At 43.6% G+C, this 16,103-nt stretch overlaps 1 protein-coding gene across 1 annotated transcript in view; it reads right to left on the bottom strand.

Annotated features, from left to right (window-relative positions):
• Positions 1 to 538: 538 nt before the first annotated feature.
• CDKL3 (cyclin dependent kinase like 3) overlaps positions 539 to 16,103 on the bottom strand; it is a 526,003-nt gene continuing 510,438 nt past the window's right edge. Inside the window, exons 4-5 of the mRNA XM_069650268.1 lie at positions 1,041 to 1,153; positions 539 to 570 (exon numbers count right to left, since the gene is read on the bottom strand). Of these exons, the coding sequence (XP_069506369.1) occupies positions 539 to 570; positions 1,041 to 1,153 (145 nt within the window). The remainder of the gene's footprint in view (positions 571 to 1,040; positions 1,154 to 16,103) is intronic.

Genomic DNA, 16,103 nt, shown 5'->3' on the forward strand with positions numbered 1-16,103 from the left:
TTTGGAGCCAAAGCATGACTTTGTCTGGGAACAAATAAGCCTCATCATACTTCTCGTCAAATTGTAGGTTAGATTAAGGGCTCTTGCCATGTCAAAAAAGGAATCTTGAGGTCTTTTGGGGAAGTGATAAATGTAGGTGTCATCTACACAGGATTGGATGCAAAACAAAGTGGTCTTAGAACCTGTATGTATGGAAGCATGTTGATGCTGTAGAGAAGAAGTCATAGCTAGGCTCCATGAAGAGAGTTACAAGTGACTGTAGTGTTGTCTGAAAGAAAGGCCCCAACCCGACACACAGCTCTCCGTCCAAAAGAACAGATGCGAACCATTCTAGGCCTGAGAAATACCCAATAAATTCCAAAGAGAGGATTACAAATCCACTGCTTGAACTAGAAACCAGGGTAAAGGGACTTCTATAAATCAAACTATTAGTTATTTCTTCAGTTGCCCCTTTTTTTTAAATCAAGTGCAGTCGGCATGCAGACACTAAAAGTAACCCGGTGATAGAGTAGTGTAGTCATTAGGGTAAAGAATAATGTCACCCGTTATCTTTCATAGCAGATTTACAGCCTACACAATTAAAGCAAGGAAGAAATTATTCAAAAGTGATGGTGTGAAGAAGAGATCTCTGAACATATGAACATCACAACACAACAAGTACAGTGACTACACAGTGTAGAAGCCTTTTTTCAATTTGGCACTCAACAGTTGACTATTATGTTGGCAGCATTTTAATTTTAGCAGTTATTTGAATAAAGTAGAATTTGCTCAGTAATTGCATTCTGACCCATTAAAAAAATATACAGTTAGTATTTTCAACTTGCAAACCGCATTATTATCGAATTATTTCACTCTTTTGTATGTCCCGTTCACTTGCATTTTTTAAAATAAAAAAAAGTAAACATTGACTTCTATTGTCACTTGAACTTAATTTGCAAATTTCGAACCTACATGCAGGCGCTTTATTACAAATCTGCTGTTTAAACAAAGGCATTGAATACTCGTTCTTAAAATGTATAGAATTGGCCAGCATCACATACCAATTTTCGTCACAATCTTATGGAGCTGATCCACATCAGAGCTACCGGGTAGGAAGGCATTGCCAGAGGCCATTTCAACAATCATACATCCGAGAGCCCATATGTCCACAGGTCTAAGATTTGAAAAAATAACACATTTCAAAACAAAATAAATACAAATGTGTACAGGACGTTTATTACAAACATAACAAGCAATAGTAAAATCAATCAATAGGTTTGCCTTAGTTATAAGCGGTCTAATATTTTCATGAAGAGGAATATTATGCAACTTCTAGTTTTAGTAACTCCTGCACTCTTTATTGATGGGCCTTTTTACATATCTAACCTTTGGAATCCTTCAGAAGGATAAAATTGAATATTGTGCAGAGTAGGAGAGTGGTAGGTAGCTAATGCACGATAGCTAGCTGCCACTACTACTCTACCTCAGTTGATTCCCTAGAAAGGTCTTCTAACGAGCATTTTGTCTGAAATGGCCCATTGGCATAGAAAGCAGAGTCTTCCTGTCGACGCATATTCACCTACTCAACCATAAGTCTTTATATGCTAAGGTCTCGATTTCCAACACCACCCTCAGATTTGCATCACATAATACGTACGTGAATGCGAGTGACAGTCACAAAATGATGACTACAATTTGTGATTTTGTTTGTTGGGTCATTACCCTGTAAAATATAAATCAAAAAACAATATGACAAATAGATCTGCCTGAGCAAGACTTGCACAAATTGCGCAATGGCTATACAACATGACATTATTTTCCGCGCTTGGCGAAGACGTGGTATTGTAAGCATGTTCATTTTAGTCATAATTTCCCTAAATGGAAAACCAGTGGACAGGGAAAGCGCATATGGTGCATGGGCATGTCCTTTACCACATCCCTACCTGCAGACGCATTGGCAGCACCTTATTTCTTTAATGAACTTCGGTTTACCTCATACCGCAATTATAGCGGGGTAGCCCATTGTCCATATTTAAAACAGAACATGGATGTGAAAAAATAATCACTGGGAGGACAGTAGCTTGAAAAGAGCAAGAATAGCCAAATTTGCAAAGAGTAAAAATAGCCAGGGGACAGACGCGAAATATAAATAATATACTGGCGCTAACAAACTTGAAACACAGTGCTAGTAAATAAGACAAACGATTGAAATCAGTTAAAGTTGTGATGGCTTTTGGAAATCATTTTCCACATTCAGAACAATTAACAACAACATGATGGTGCTCTTCCACGGAGTAACGCAAATAATAAAGCTGAGAGTCCAGTACTTGATGAGTGGACAATAAGGTAAATAGGTCAGAGGTTATGCAGAACATGAAAAAAACAGTACATCAAAATCGTGAAATGCAAAGAACGCCCCCCACACAGTAAGAATTCATTATGGTATATGTACCATACTAATAAGAGCTTCTTTGAAAATGCAGGAGGCTCTAAAGAATATGGTTATATCACCTGTATATGAGAAGTAAGAGGGTGACCATTGGTGATTAGGAATCAGCTCAGTGAAGCATAGAAAACAGCATACAAAAATGTAGGTTATGAAGGTGTGGCAGTAGAAATGGTAAAGGACAGCTTTGCTGAAGAACTGCTGCTACAGAAACTATAACCGTTGGCACCAATAATAGCTATAGTGCAGTGGAAAAAAAACAGGTTATTTAAACTAGCTTGTTTATATAAAAATGTTAGTAATAAAAAAGGCTAGGATGGTGCCTCGAGAAGTCAGTGAAATGCTTTTGTATGTGCTTAATGTAAGAATCACCACCAAAAGACGGCAGTAATTATGGATGAAGGAACTGGATCGAGGAAAGTGGTGGTGATGCTTGTGATACTTAGGTCCTCACTACGACCCAGGCGGTAAGGGGTTAACGGGGCCGTAAAAGGTGTCGGTGCCGTTAAACCCTTACCGCCTAATTACGAGGTCCCTTTGTGTGTCCCGACCTTAACGGCTGGTTTTACCAGCCGTTAAGGAAGGAACCCACAAAGGGACTTTCGAGGTAATTACGGTACCGCAATTTGCGGTACCGTAATTACCGCCTTCCCCATTCCCATTGAGCCCTATGGGGGCAAAAATGGGAATGGGTAAGGGCCAATGGTGAATGTGGAATTACCGCCCTGCCAACCTTGGAATGGGGCGGTAATTCTGCCATTCACCATGACGAAGTTGGTAAAATACCGGAGTCAAGCATGGCGCTAATAGCAGGTTCGTAATGAGGCCCTTAGACATTTAACTGAATTTCAGACTAATGAAAAGACAGATGAGATAGGGATATCTTCCATCAAACTCGTTTGCATAATGTGACAGGTGTGAACGTCGACTTTTGGTATGAACTTGACAAAAGGTCAAGGTCATACGTCATTAACCCTGGTTCTTCTTCAAGGTCATTTACATTTCTTTTTTAAATAAATGTGTTTATTGTTTTACAACACGAGAAAACCAATAAGAGGGAAAACAAAACAACACAAAGGTCGCATAGCATAGGAACAGCGTATCAGTGAGTTTAGGGCGGCATTGAGAACACATGTGAGCACAGTTGAGATTAGTAGGAGGTTGAGTGCCTACGATACTTTTCATCAAGGGCATAATGGGTTCCTCGCCCCCAGAGCACTCGGGTGTTAAATGATCATACGTTTCAATCCATTTCCCCCAAACCTTCTGTAACTTTCCAGGGCAGCCCCTGGCGTTATAAATCAGTTACTCAAGCAATGCGCATATGTCCACCTCATTGACCCATCGACTAAAGCTCAGTCTATCTGCCGAGCCCCAGGTAGCAGCAGTGAGTCTTTTCCCCAGTCCCAACGCTACTGCCAGGAATGCCTTTTGGTGTTTAGTGAAATCCACTTCCCCCCAGATTCCCAGTATCACTAGCTTCGAGTCCTGCGGGACTGGGGACCCCAGCACGCCAGAGATCTTGCAGATGCATTTCCGCCAAAAGTCCTGCATTACATCACAGTTCCACACCATGTGGAAGGGGCCCTCTAGCCTCTGACATCGCAGGCAGTTTCCATTTTCTGTAACCCCCCATTTCGCCATCGCTGCGCGGGTGTGATAGGCCTGGTGCAGTATCTTGTACTGTATTAGACAGAGTCTGACATCTATTGCAATATCTTGTGGGAACATTAGCGCTTCTACCCATTCCTCTGACTCCAACGGGCCTAGTTCTCTGTCCCATTTTTCGCGAAGTCTAGATAGTTCCTGGGCCCCAAATGCTTTAAGTACCAGGTAGAGTACAGAAGTAACTTTCAGCGGTTTTTGCCCTGGAGAATGTTGGCCTCGATAGGGGAGTACTTTGGGATCTCAGCCAACACAGGGAACTGCGGGCAGATGGTGGGTGTTATCTGTATATGTCTATAGTCTTCATTGGTGGGCAGCACAAACTTTTCCTGCATAGTCCCAAACGCCAGGAGGTGCCCCTCTTGTACCACATCCGCTAGAGTGTGTATCCCATCCTCCTCCCACCTCACAAAGTGCCACATTTTTAGGACTCTAGGAATGTGCTTGTTATTCCATAGGGGTTGCTCCAGTGGTGTTCTTCCACTCATCCAATGTGGTGGTGAGCATCTACCCAGGTTTGGCGGATATGTTGCGTCATCTTAGGCATGTCTACCACCTCCCTTTCTACTCTGTATAATACCTGCAGTGGTGTGTTTGCTCCCATGTTCCTGCTCTCAACCCCTATGTGTGGGAGCTCTGCGTCACTGTGAAGCCAGTCGTTCACCACTCCCAGTTGTGTTGCCCAGTAGTAGGTGCAAAGACAGGGTAGGCCTATTCCCTGTTCCCAGACTGAGCATATGAGGGATTTGAGGGCTATGTGGGGTTGTTTCCCTCCCCATAGTAGTCCCCGAAGGATGCTATCCACTGATGTGAAGATTGTTTTGGGAATGGGAAGCGGGGCATTCTGGAGGACATACACAAATCACAGGAGTGTCAGCATTTAAAAAAAGGCCGCCTTGCCCATTAGCATTGGTGGGTGGGCTTGCCAGTGGACCACATCTGTCCCAAATCTATCTATCACTAGTTGTAGGTTAAAATGTAGGAAATCACAAGCGTTGGGGCTTACTCGTATGCCTAGGTATTCAAAACTCTGGATAGAAGGAGTATGGGCAGTGTCTTGGGATCGCCTCATCTCCACCCTGGAGGGGGAAAAAGGACTGTTTTCTGTTTGTTGATCCTGAGTCCACAGAATTTCTGGTATTCCATGAGGATACTTGACACGACCGGGCAGGAGGTTTTCGGATTGCTCATGTAGATAAGTAGGTCGTCAGCATAAAGTGAAACCCGGTCCTCCCCTCCCCGCGGCCACCCGAACCCCATCCACTCCTCTGTTTTCCTGAGTTTAATCGCAAGATGCTCTATGGCCAGTTTGAATAGCGGGGGGAGAAGGGGCAGCCCTGCCTAGATCCCCACCCTAGTGTGAAGGCCCTGGAAGAGACCTCATTTATCCTCACCACTGCCTCTGGGGAATCATATAATAGCTGGACCCAAGACATGAAGCTTTCGCCATATCCCATGCGATCCATAATATCCCACTGGGCTGCCATCCCACAGTCAAAAGCTTGCTCGAAGTCTACCGCCAAGAGTGCGAGCGGGTCTGTTATCGTCGATGCCTGATCTATTGCGAACTGTACCCTTTGCAGATTCATCCGGGTAGATCTAGCCGGCATGAATCCACATTGGTCCGGGTGTACAAGGGAGTGCATAACTCCTAGGAGTCTATTGGCCAGAACCTGCGCCAGGACTTGGGTTTCTCAGTTGATGAGCGATATCGGCCTATAGGAGGCACAAAGTTCGGGTGGATTCCTGGGTTTGGGGATCACCACAATAGATGCCTTCCTAAGGTCTTGAGGGAGACGTTCTTCCACTTGGCTACATAGGAACATGCAGTGCATGTGGCCTATCACCAGTTCACCCAGATGTCTCCAGTTCTCCACCGGGAAGCTGTTTGATCCCAGGGTTTTGCCGGACTGGAGCTGGGACAGTGCATTCGCGACCTCCTCTTCCGTGATCTCGGCTTATGTGTCTGTTGTTCCGAGAGCCTAGAGATCGTGATTGAGTGAAGGAAGTGTGGGCCGCCCATCTGGCTAGCACTCCCCTGGGTGGAGAAGATATATGCATAGACGGTGGCAAACGCCTCTGCTATCTCAGAGTCCTCACTTAGCAGCTCACCTCCGGTTTCCTTTATAGCCTGCACGTGCCCCCTTTTCCTGTCTCTTCTTTCCAGCCATGCCAGGGTCTTCCCAGCCTTGTCCCCCGTTTCATATATCTGGCTGTGTACTACCCAGTGGGCTGCACTCGCATTGTCCAGCGCCACCTCCTGTGCACTGATTAGGCCCTCGCGTGAGGCTCGGGACCCAGATTCCAGGAACAGTTCTTCTGCCCTGGATGCCCGTTCTTCAGCCTCTTCAATTTCCCAGGTGTGTTGTCGGTGGGCCGAAATTAGGGAGACAGCTTCCCCCCCAAAGTACCGCTTTATAGCCCTCCCATAGCATGACTGGACTGTCAAATGTGCCTTCATTTCGGGAGAAATAGTTCACAGTTTTTGGGAGACTCCTTCCGTCACCTCAGGGATGCCGAGGTAATATGTGTTGAGGCGCCAAGAGGCACTGGGTGTGGTTCGCCCATTTTTTAACACTATGAGCAAAGGGGAATAGTCTGAGATGCCCCTGGCAAGATACATGGCAGTCAGCAGTCTATGTGTCATTTTTTGTGGGACAAAGAAGTAGTCTGCGCACTCGCGAAGGACTGCAAAGGGCTGTTTGCTGGTCCTCGCTCTGCCGCCCGTTTGACTTTGCTGGACATTGGAGTTTGTCATTTTTCCATTCATTATTGAGTGTTTGCACGCCGACTTCAACCAGGAGGAAGTCCCTCTGTGTAACACCGCTTTTGCCTGACTTCCGTGGCATCAGGTGACTGGTGACACGTTTCCTTTCCCATTGAACTGGAAACGCCTTCTTTCTTCTTGTGGCTATTTCAACACGGACCCTCAGCGCACACGCGCTGCGCACTCGCGAAGGACTGCAAAGGGCTGTTTGCTGGTCCTCGCTCTGCCGCCCGTTTGACTTTGCTGGACATTGGAGTTTGTCATTTTTCCATTCATTATTGAGTGTTTGCACGCCGACTTCAACCAGGAGGAAGTCCCTCTGTGTAACACCGCTTTTGCCTGACTTCCGTGGCATCAGGTGCTTTGATTGCTGCTTCGGAGATTTTGTTTTGGAAATTGTGCATTGTGTGGCTGGTGTCCCTTAGGAGGTTAACTGGCCTTACATTCACCAATTATTAATACACCTTATTTTTTTTTTCATATCAAAGGTGACTGGTGACACGTTTCCTTTCCCATTGAACTGGAAACGCCTTCTTTCTTGTGGCTATTTCAACACGGACCCTCAGCGCACACGTGCTGCGCACTCGCGAAGGACTGCAAAGGGCTGTTTGCTGTTCGCGGTGCGCGGAGCGGGGCGCGGTGAGGGTCGTGTTCTGTTGTGAGTATGGTATGCTTTATTGATACAGGATTCTCAGTGTAGTACTGCAAGTTTGTTTAAGCAGTTCTTGCAATTGTTTTGCTGTATTGACCTGAGTTAGGCAATGAGTTATGTGGATGGTACATTGTCGACCTTAAGAAGTGGTAAATGTTTGAGAAGCACTACAAAGTCGTTGGTAAATATGGAGCCTCTCTTGACTTCAGAAGAAAATCATTTGCCTCTATGTGTTGATCTAACCTGCACTGATGACATACCAAATGTGTTGTCGCAAGGCTCAGGGCCTTTTCCTAATGGCATTTTTACTGCACGAGCCTGCAGCGCCCTCTAATGCATTTCCCCCTTTTACACTGAAATCTGCCAACGAGGCTAATTTATCGGTGGTAGCTTTTGCAGACGAGATGGGGAAATCTTATCCGCCGATTTCTGACATATCAATGTTAGCACCTGGGATAATTGATGCTTTAGAAAGACGCATTAGTCTATCTTTGGGGCCATCAACTCCAGCGGCAGTGTCTCGTGGCCTGCGCGATCAAGTACATTTTCATCCTTTACCTCTATGTAACATGGATGCTTCTCTTAGTAGCAGGGAAGTTCCCCAGGTCTTTGCTAATATGCGCAGTAATCTTCCGGGTGGTTTGCAATCACCTGGGGAATCCAATCTTGAAATCTCCCGTTACACAGTTTCCCCAGGCTTCTCCTATGGAGCCTGCTTTTCCCCATACCTCAAGCTCTCCTATCTTCAATATGGGAAATTCGGTGTTTCAAACAGAACAGGAATTATAATCTTTTCCTGTTCTGACGCGAATTCTCAATTTGCTTGATAAAGGGCACGAACTTACTCATGTACTCCTAAAAGATTTGAAAGATTCTGTTGTTGCAAATTCACTTCATCTGGCTAAGATTGAGGGTTTTATGTTGGCTCAAGAAGCCTGACATAGTTTCCATGCAAATTGTCCAGATCGTATGGTGGAACTTGTAAAGAGGAATGTGTTTCCCTCTCCTGCTCCGCATGTCTTAACCTCTCAAAGCACTCAAACAACCAATGCTTCACTGTTACTACATGGTATGCCTACTTCATTTGCATCTGCGGTAGTCCAAGCGGCGGTTGAGGGTCAGCCTAGTGTGATTTCTCCGCCTATAGAGCTTGTAGATCTTGCTAAATTACATCATGAAAGAATATTGCAAATTGAAAATATTATGTATAATTCTAAGCTTTTTAACTTAGATATGTGTGAGCCTTGTATCAGTTCACCTACACGTATGGTAGATCAAAACACGCCTGACAGTCCTTCGGCTCTCACGAATATCATCGAATCTGCCGAGTTGCAGGTAATAGCTGAAGAAAATGAATTGAATAATCATACGTATCATGCGTCCCGTAAAATGAAGAAGGCATTTCAGAGAGCAGTAAAACGTAAAAATAAAGCAAACAAAAACAAGAAAGCTGCCTCTAATACCTTCACCACAGATTATGTTACACAGAATAAAGCTTTTAAGGAGGTAGTGACTTTGGCCTCTTCGACTACATCGCATATTGGAGAGGCAGATCTTCAAATTAATGCAAGTCAATTAACTGACGAGAACAAAATTACACTACAAATCAAAGCTCCTAAAAAAAATCAAAAGGGTAAATTAAAGGGTACACACAGTGTAAATAAGGGTTTGTCTTTGCAACAGAATGTAGATGACAGATGTATTTCTGCATTCAACACTAGTGCTGTTGAAGAACTTCCATCTGCTGTTATCAGCCAAACAAATTTGAATAAGTTTTTTCCTATGATTGAGAACAAAAAATCTGTTTGTCACACAGGGTTAACTGGGGAGATGCATGTAGCAAGTGCCGATGATGTATCTACTACGTCCTTAGGGCAGGCAATGCTTCCTAAGCCTGCTCCTTGCAGCTCTCAGCCTTCTTCTCAGCTTTCGTCTGAGACATGTCACGAAGCTTGTGTTGTGAGGCCAGATGCTTCTGAACACCTGTCTATAGTATCGAAATGGGAGCATGTAGCAGTACCTGCCCATAATATGGCTAAGATGGTAACGCCGACTCTGGGCTTGGCATCTGTATCTGGCGCCCAGGTTGAACAGCAAGGAGGGCCTCTTCTATCCATATATCCTGCTATAACTGGGCAGTCCTCAGTTCCTAGCTCTATACCTGACAAGAGTCTAGTTGAATTTAATGACATCTCCGAGGAAAATCAGATACTTATTGGATGGATTAGTAATCCAAAGATCAATGGCACGTCCCCTATCAACCGTGGCTTTTTGATGAATTCTCTATACAAAATTCCTTCCTTACGTAATCTGGTCTCACATGATGTAGATTGGATTAAATTACCCTTGGAGAATAACAATCGGATGCTGTGCAAAGTAGTCTCTCCTATTGTTGCGAGACTGATTTGGGAACATAAATCCGATTTGTTATTTTTGGGACTTGAATTACAAGCCTTCCATTCTGTGGAAATAGCTATGAAATTTTTGGAATATATCTTGCCTGTGGTGAAGAAACAGGATCCCCTTGTGGAGGGTTTACCAGCTGTCCATAGTGATAATGCACAAATCTTAACACACTTAGCTTCGCTGACTGCTGTATTGAATAGAATATTGGGGAATTTGCCTAATGCAGCCCCTCCGATGATTCTATCTTCTTTAGGTGGAAGCTCCATAGCTTCGTCATAGTGTGAAAGCCTTACCATTTGCTCATGGAACTGCTGTGGTTTTCTAATATTTCGAAATGGTTTCTAGATAGGCATATGAGTACTTTACCTTCGATCTTGTTGTTACAAGAAACCATGTGTGTTCATGATTTATATGTGGACGGTTTTACGGTTGTGCAACAAGGTGCTGCTCGTTCGGTGTCTGGCCGGCCTGTAGGTGGAATTGCCATTCTACTTAATAATGATCTTAGATTTGTAATAAATCACACATTTGCGACCCAACTTTTTCTTTTGCTGGATGTTACCTTTAATGTGGGTGTGCCAAGAAGGATGTTGCTGATATCACTGTATTGGAATCCTCAATCTCTCCCTCTTGTGAATGCTATTAATATGTTGAATGATTCGCTTTTAGAATTCTTCCAGATACAGCCAACGATAGAGTTATTGATCGGTGGCGATTTTAATTCTTATTTAGATGCATCGTCTAAGATCTCCACTCCTTTGGAATCAACATTTTAAAACATCGTTTCAGAATGGCCTAAGTTGGTGTAACTTTTTGTCTAGTTGGCACTTGTGTATTATCAACTTTATTCAATCTAAATCATCTTGCACTTGGCACAGGGGTAATGCCTCTTCGACCATTGACTATATAGTGAGTTCTAAAGAGCTTTCGGGTTTACTTTCTCTGGTTAAACCATCTTTCCTGCCTTATGGAGACCATGCCATCTTAGAATGCACGCTGTCAGGGCCAACTGAGTTATTTGATAGGGCCCATTTGTTAGCTTTGGCCCAGGGGTATAGATCGTGTATTTCTATCCGTTGGAACAAGTCCCTTTGTCGTCGTTTGACTTTTTTAGTCAATCGTGAATGGTGGCCCGACATGTTTGTTTGTGACACGTCGTTTGGCACAATCCTCGAAGGGAACATGCAGATGATTCAGTTTCATTTTAAGGATCTTGCTGATGAAGCTTTGGATAATACCCAGAAGTTACATTCATTTAATGTATTGTCAAATAAACTCTCGAAATTGAAATCTGAAAAGAATACTGCATTACGTGCGTTAAAAAAAGAATTTGAGATCAAGAATAGGAGATTGGCTTTGAGTGCAAAAAAGAAGGTGCTCAGATTATATAAATCTAAGATAAAGGCTACATGGTGTGCTTTTCACTTGTCTAATAATCAAAATATGGTTCAGATATCATTCGTGATATTTGGAAAATGCTTAGAACACCAGACAATTCAAACGTAGCCCATATGGAACCTGCAATTGACGGTATTACATGGTTTTCATTTTTTGAACATAAATATCGTCTTCCGACGAGTTTTTGTGAAGAAGATATGTCATATCTATTGAAATATATACCCGAGCACTGTCCGTGGGTGCTGAATGATGTCATAGCAGCAATTGAGAAGCTGAAACCGTCGAAGTGTGCTGGCCCTGACGGTTTACCGCCATGTGTCATAAAAGATGATCCTATTTTTTGGGCTAATGTCTTTTTGAGGATATTTAGATCTATTTTTTCAACCAAAACTCTTCCGTGTTCTTGGGTCAAGTCAATTATTATTCCCTTACATAAAAAAGGACCCTGCACTGATCCCAATTCTTTGCCCTTCTTCTACTCAATGAAGTTGAGAAACACATCAAAACAGAAAAAACTCTAAATAAAGTACAGACAGGCTTTAGAAAAAATATGGGGACTCAACTGAACGCTTCTGTTCTTGCTCATCTAATTGCGGAAGCTCATAATTCTGCACATGGTCCGATTTTTATTGCATCACTCGACCTATCTTCAGCATTTGATTCAGTAATTCGTAATAGGTTGTGGAAAAAAATGATAAATCTTAATTTTCCACCAAGTTTGGTGGCGCTTATTGCTCTTTTGCATCAACACACTTCCATTAGAGTACGTATTTCAAGCAAAGGCATTCTAACAGATTCTATTCCAACGGCAATTGGCGTTAAACAGGGATGTAATCTTGCAGCAGTGCTTTTTAATTTATACCTCCACGATATTGAAGGTATCTGGGATTCTTCTAAATCTTACACTCTGAAGTTGGGGAAGATTCATCTCTCGTGGTTGGCTTATGCCGATGATATATTACTATTTGATAGTACGCAATCTGGGCTGCAAAATAAATTAGAGACATTTTTGTTGTATTGTAGAAAAAATAATCTTACTATAAATCCCTCAAAATCAAATATCCTGATACTTTCTTCGAAAAAAAAGATTCGGAAGTTTCGGTGGCACTTAGAGTCTTCTATCATTCAAATTGCAGTCCAGATAACCTATTTGGGATATAATCTGGCAAACAATTCATCTGCACTTTTTTGGCAACGTGCGATTGCAGAAAAAGTGATACCTTTACAGAATCAAATGAGAATTATTTGTCGTAAACTTTGTACATTTTCTCTAAGTCCTCTATTTGAATTTTATTCAAAAAAGGTTGAATCTATCATTCTTTATGGTTTGGATATGAATTTAAACGATCTAGCAAGCTTTTTGAATAAATTGCAAGCCATGCTATGGAAAACAACATTATGGCCCTCATTAGGACCCTGGCGGTAAGGGGTTTACGCCAGCGTTAGCTGCGCCGACCCCTTACCGCCAACTACGAGTTCCCAAAGCGCCATGGTCACTTTTACGTAAAAATCCATGGCGCTATGGGACCTTGGTGTTAATTACGCCACCGTAATGTACGGTGGCGTAATTAACGCCTTCCCCACTCCCATTGAGCCCTATGGGGCCGAAATGGGAATGGGGAAGGGTAAATGGGTCAATGGGGACTTACCGCCCCGCCAACCTCGGAATGGGGCGGTAAGTCCGCCATCCGCCATGGCGTAAACGGACTTTACGCCATGGCAGAAAAGTCCGTCGATGGCGGAAAAAATCCGCCAGGGTCGTAATGAGGGCCTATGTCTTCCTTCTTCTCTTCCGAATGCAATACCTCGTCATGAGTTAGGTTTAAACTCACTGGCAGCACGATATAATTGGCGTCTTTTGAAAACTTATTTAAAAATGAGTTTCCCAGAGGAAAACTCGCTGTATGAGGACTTTTGTTATATGCTAAGAGCATCGCAGCCAAGATCTATTGCTGATTTTAAGCAGCGTATATTGTCTGTCCTTGGAAGTATTAATATTTCTGCTGAAGATCTTCAAAGCAGATTCCACACTGCACATAAGCGTGTTTTTTTGAATGACTGGGCAGAGACTTGTACTCAAATATCGAGCTACTCTTCTTTTTCTGAATATGCACGTTTTAGGCACGCTCAGGTACCTCGGCAACAATATCTTATTCTTATTCCGAGTGCTGAAGTTCGTTCAGATTACATGCGTTTTCGATTGGACTTACTGCACACTAAAGCAAGAATGAAATATTGGGGCACCAGAGATAGAGAAGAGGTTGATACTAGTTGTAGATTTTGTAAAAAACTTGAATGTACAGAGACTTTGAAACACCTTTTTATGTTCTGTACAGCCTTTAAAATGGTGAGACTAAAAAACATTTCACTATTCAGTACTACTAACACCCTCATGGGAAGAGAATTAATCTGGACCCGTTGTATGTGGGGTTCTAGTAATTCCTTAATGTTGGCAACGGTGCGATTAGTGAAAATAATTGAGTCCGCACTTTTTTTTTGTGTTGATGGTAAATGTGTGGTTGGGACAATTTGAGGCCGTTGTTGAGTCCATGTGTTTTTGCGCTTTATGTTTCTATGTTTGATGTGTTTATAGGATGTGATGGGTTTGTGGCCTTTGTTTAAGTAAAGAATATGTTTGTGGTTAAGGAACAGAAAAGGGAAAATAAATGTCTGATTTATGTAAATGTTTGTTTTTAAATGACATGTATTAATGTCGAATGTAATTGGTTGTAATTGTTGTAAATTAATTTTGTAAAGATGCGTTTGCATCAAAAACAAAATAAAAAAAAAATAAAAAAAATAAAAAGTAGTCTATTCGGGAAAGGGATTTATGTGCATTAGCGAAAAACGAGAACCCAGATTCTCTTGCGTGAGGCAACCACCATGCGTCCACTAGCCCAAGTGTTGTCGCAAAGGAGTTCAGGAGGTCGGGGTTCCAGTTGCCCTTGTGAGATCTGTCCCTAGCCACCTCCAGTACCTCATTAAAGTCTCCCCCAAGCACCCATGAATCTGCTTGCTTATCAAGCATCACCACTTTGAGTTCATGTTGGAGTTCGGTTGTGAGTGGCGGGGGTGCGTATACTGCTATAATGCCCCAGGTGTTACCTCCCATTTCCCTGGATACCATGACAAATCGTCCTCTCAGATCTGAATGGACCCCCTCCCGCAAAGTGGGAATGGGACCCTTTTATGTATTTGTATTTGTATTTTATTTATTTGTATAGCGCTCCAGACCCGAAGGCACCCGGGCACGTATCTTAGAATAAAAAGGTACATATATGGTAATGGTTACATTTACAGTCATACAATAGTACAGTAGGAAGTAAATAAATAAAGTAAATAACAGTGCAGAAAGGCAGGAGGGTTATAGTCATACAGTAGGCGATAGGTCAGATGGATAGTGGAACATTAGTCATCATTATCCCTCTTGCCCCCCCCCCAGAGAATCCCACATGAAAGGCCAGTGCATAGTTGGATCTTTTAAAGAATCTGCACTCCGTGCCAACCAGGTGTGTCTCTGTGAGGAGGGTGATGTCAGGTGAGAGCCCGTTAAGGAACTGGAGAACTAGTCTGCGCTTGATGCTGGAGGCCAGTCCGTTGACATTCCATGTCAGAGTTAGTTGCCCATCATGTGCCATTGGGATCCAGTTGTCCCTTTTCTGTGTGCAAGAGTACTATCTGCCAGTGCCCTGCGCCCCATCCCACTGCCCAGTTTGCGACCAACAAAACCACACTATAAGAAAACAATATCCCAAACTGCCCCCTTGTAGCCTCTCCCCAACCATAAGGCAATGATACCTCTGTCCCTCCCTGTGCTTCCCCCCAACCTGAAGCACCTGTAACCCGAACAATGTGCCGTCTAGGTGCCGATCAACTAAGTAACTCCACTGCGGGGTATCCCCCATTACTGCGGCCATAGGTCACACACTGGTGGTGGCCAGCAGCCGCCAATATTGGGTTCCCTTTGCAACTCTCGTCCTGAGTGATTGTTGCCTGTCATCCATTTTAGTCCGTCATTTCCGGGACTGGTTGTCCCTTGGTTTCCGTACTGAAGGGCCCTCTGGTAATCGTGCCGGTGTGGGTCTGTTAAGGACATTGGGTTTCCAGCCATTCCCATGCTTCTTTCAGTGTGTAGAACAGGTGGGTGACTCCCTCGTGATGTACTTTAAGCTATGCTGGGAAAAACAGAGAATATTTTATAGATAGCGACTGTAGCTTCTTTTTCACTGAGTCAAAAGATTGCCTAGCCTTTAGGACCTCCCTGGTGTAGTCAGGATAAAATCCGATATGGTAGCCGTCGTAAGTTAATGGGCCAGTGGCTCGGGCCATCTGGAGTATGGCATCTGTATCCCAAAAGTTCAGGAGTCTAGCAATTATAGTGTGTGGTGGCGCCCACGGTACTGGCCGTCCAGTCAGAATTTTGTACGCCCGTTCAATCGAGAAGAACTTGGAGAGTTTCTTTGAGGCAAACAGTTTGTTGAGCCACTGTTCGAGGAAGAGTTCCGTGCTGGGCCCCTCCTCCCTCTCCGGTACCCCAAGGATCCATATTTTATTGCAGCAAGCACGTCCTTTGTTGTCCTCCGCTTTGTTTTCCAGGTAGGTCACCTTCTGGGTGATCGCAGCCAATTGTTTCTCCATTTGTTTCATGGAGTCCTCTGAGTCTGAGATCCTTTGTTCTGTTTCGCCCACTCGCGAGGACAGGTTGCGAAGATCCTGTCGGAGGAAGGACAGCTCAGTGGAAAGGCCACCTATCTTTTCTTCTAGGGATGACCTAGATTCAATGATGGCCT

The sequence above is a fragment of the Ambystoma mexicanum genome, chromosome 3p (assembly GCF_040938575.1).
Source record: "Ambystoma mexicanum isolate Mex_15411 chromosome 3p, UKY_AmexF1_1, whole genome shotgun sequence".
NCBI classification, from domain to species: domain Eukaryota; kingdom Metazoa; phylum Chordata; class Amphibia; order Caudata; family Ambystomatidae; genus Ambystoma; species Ambystoma mexicanum.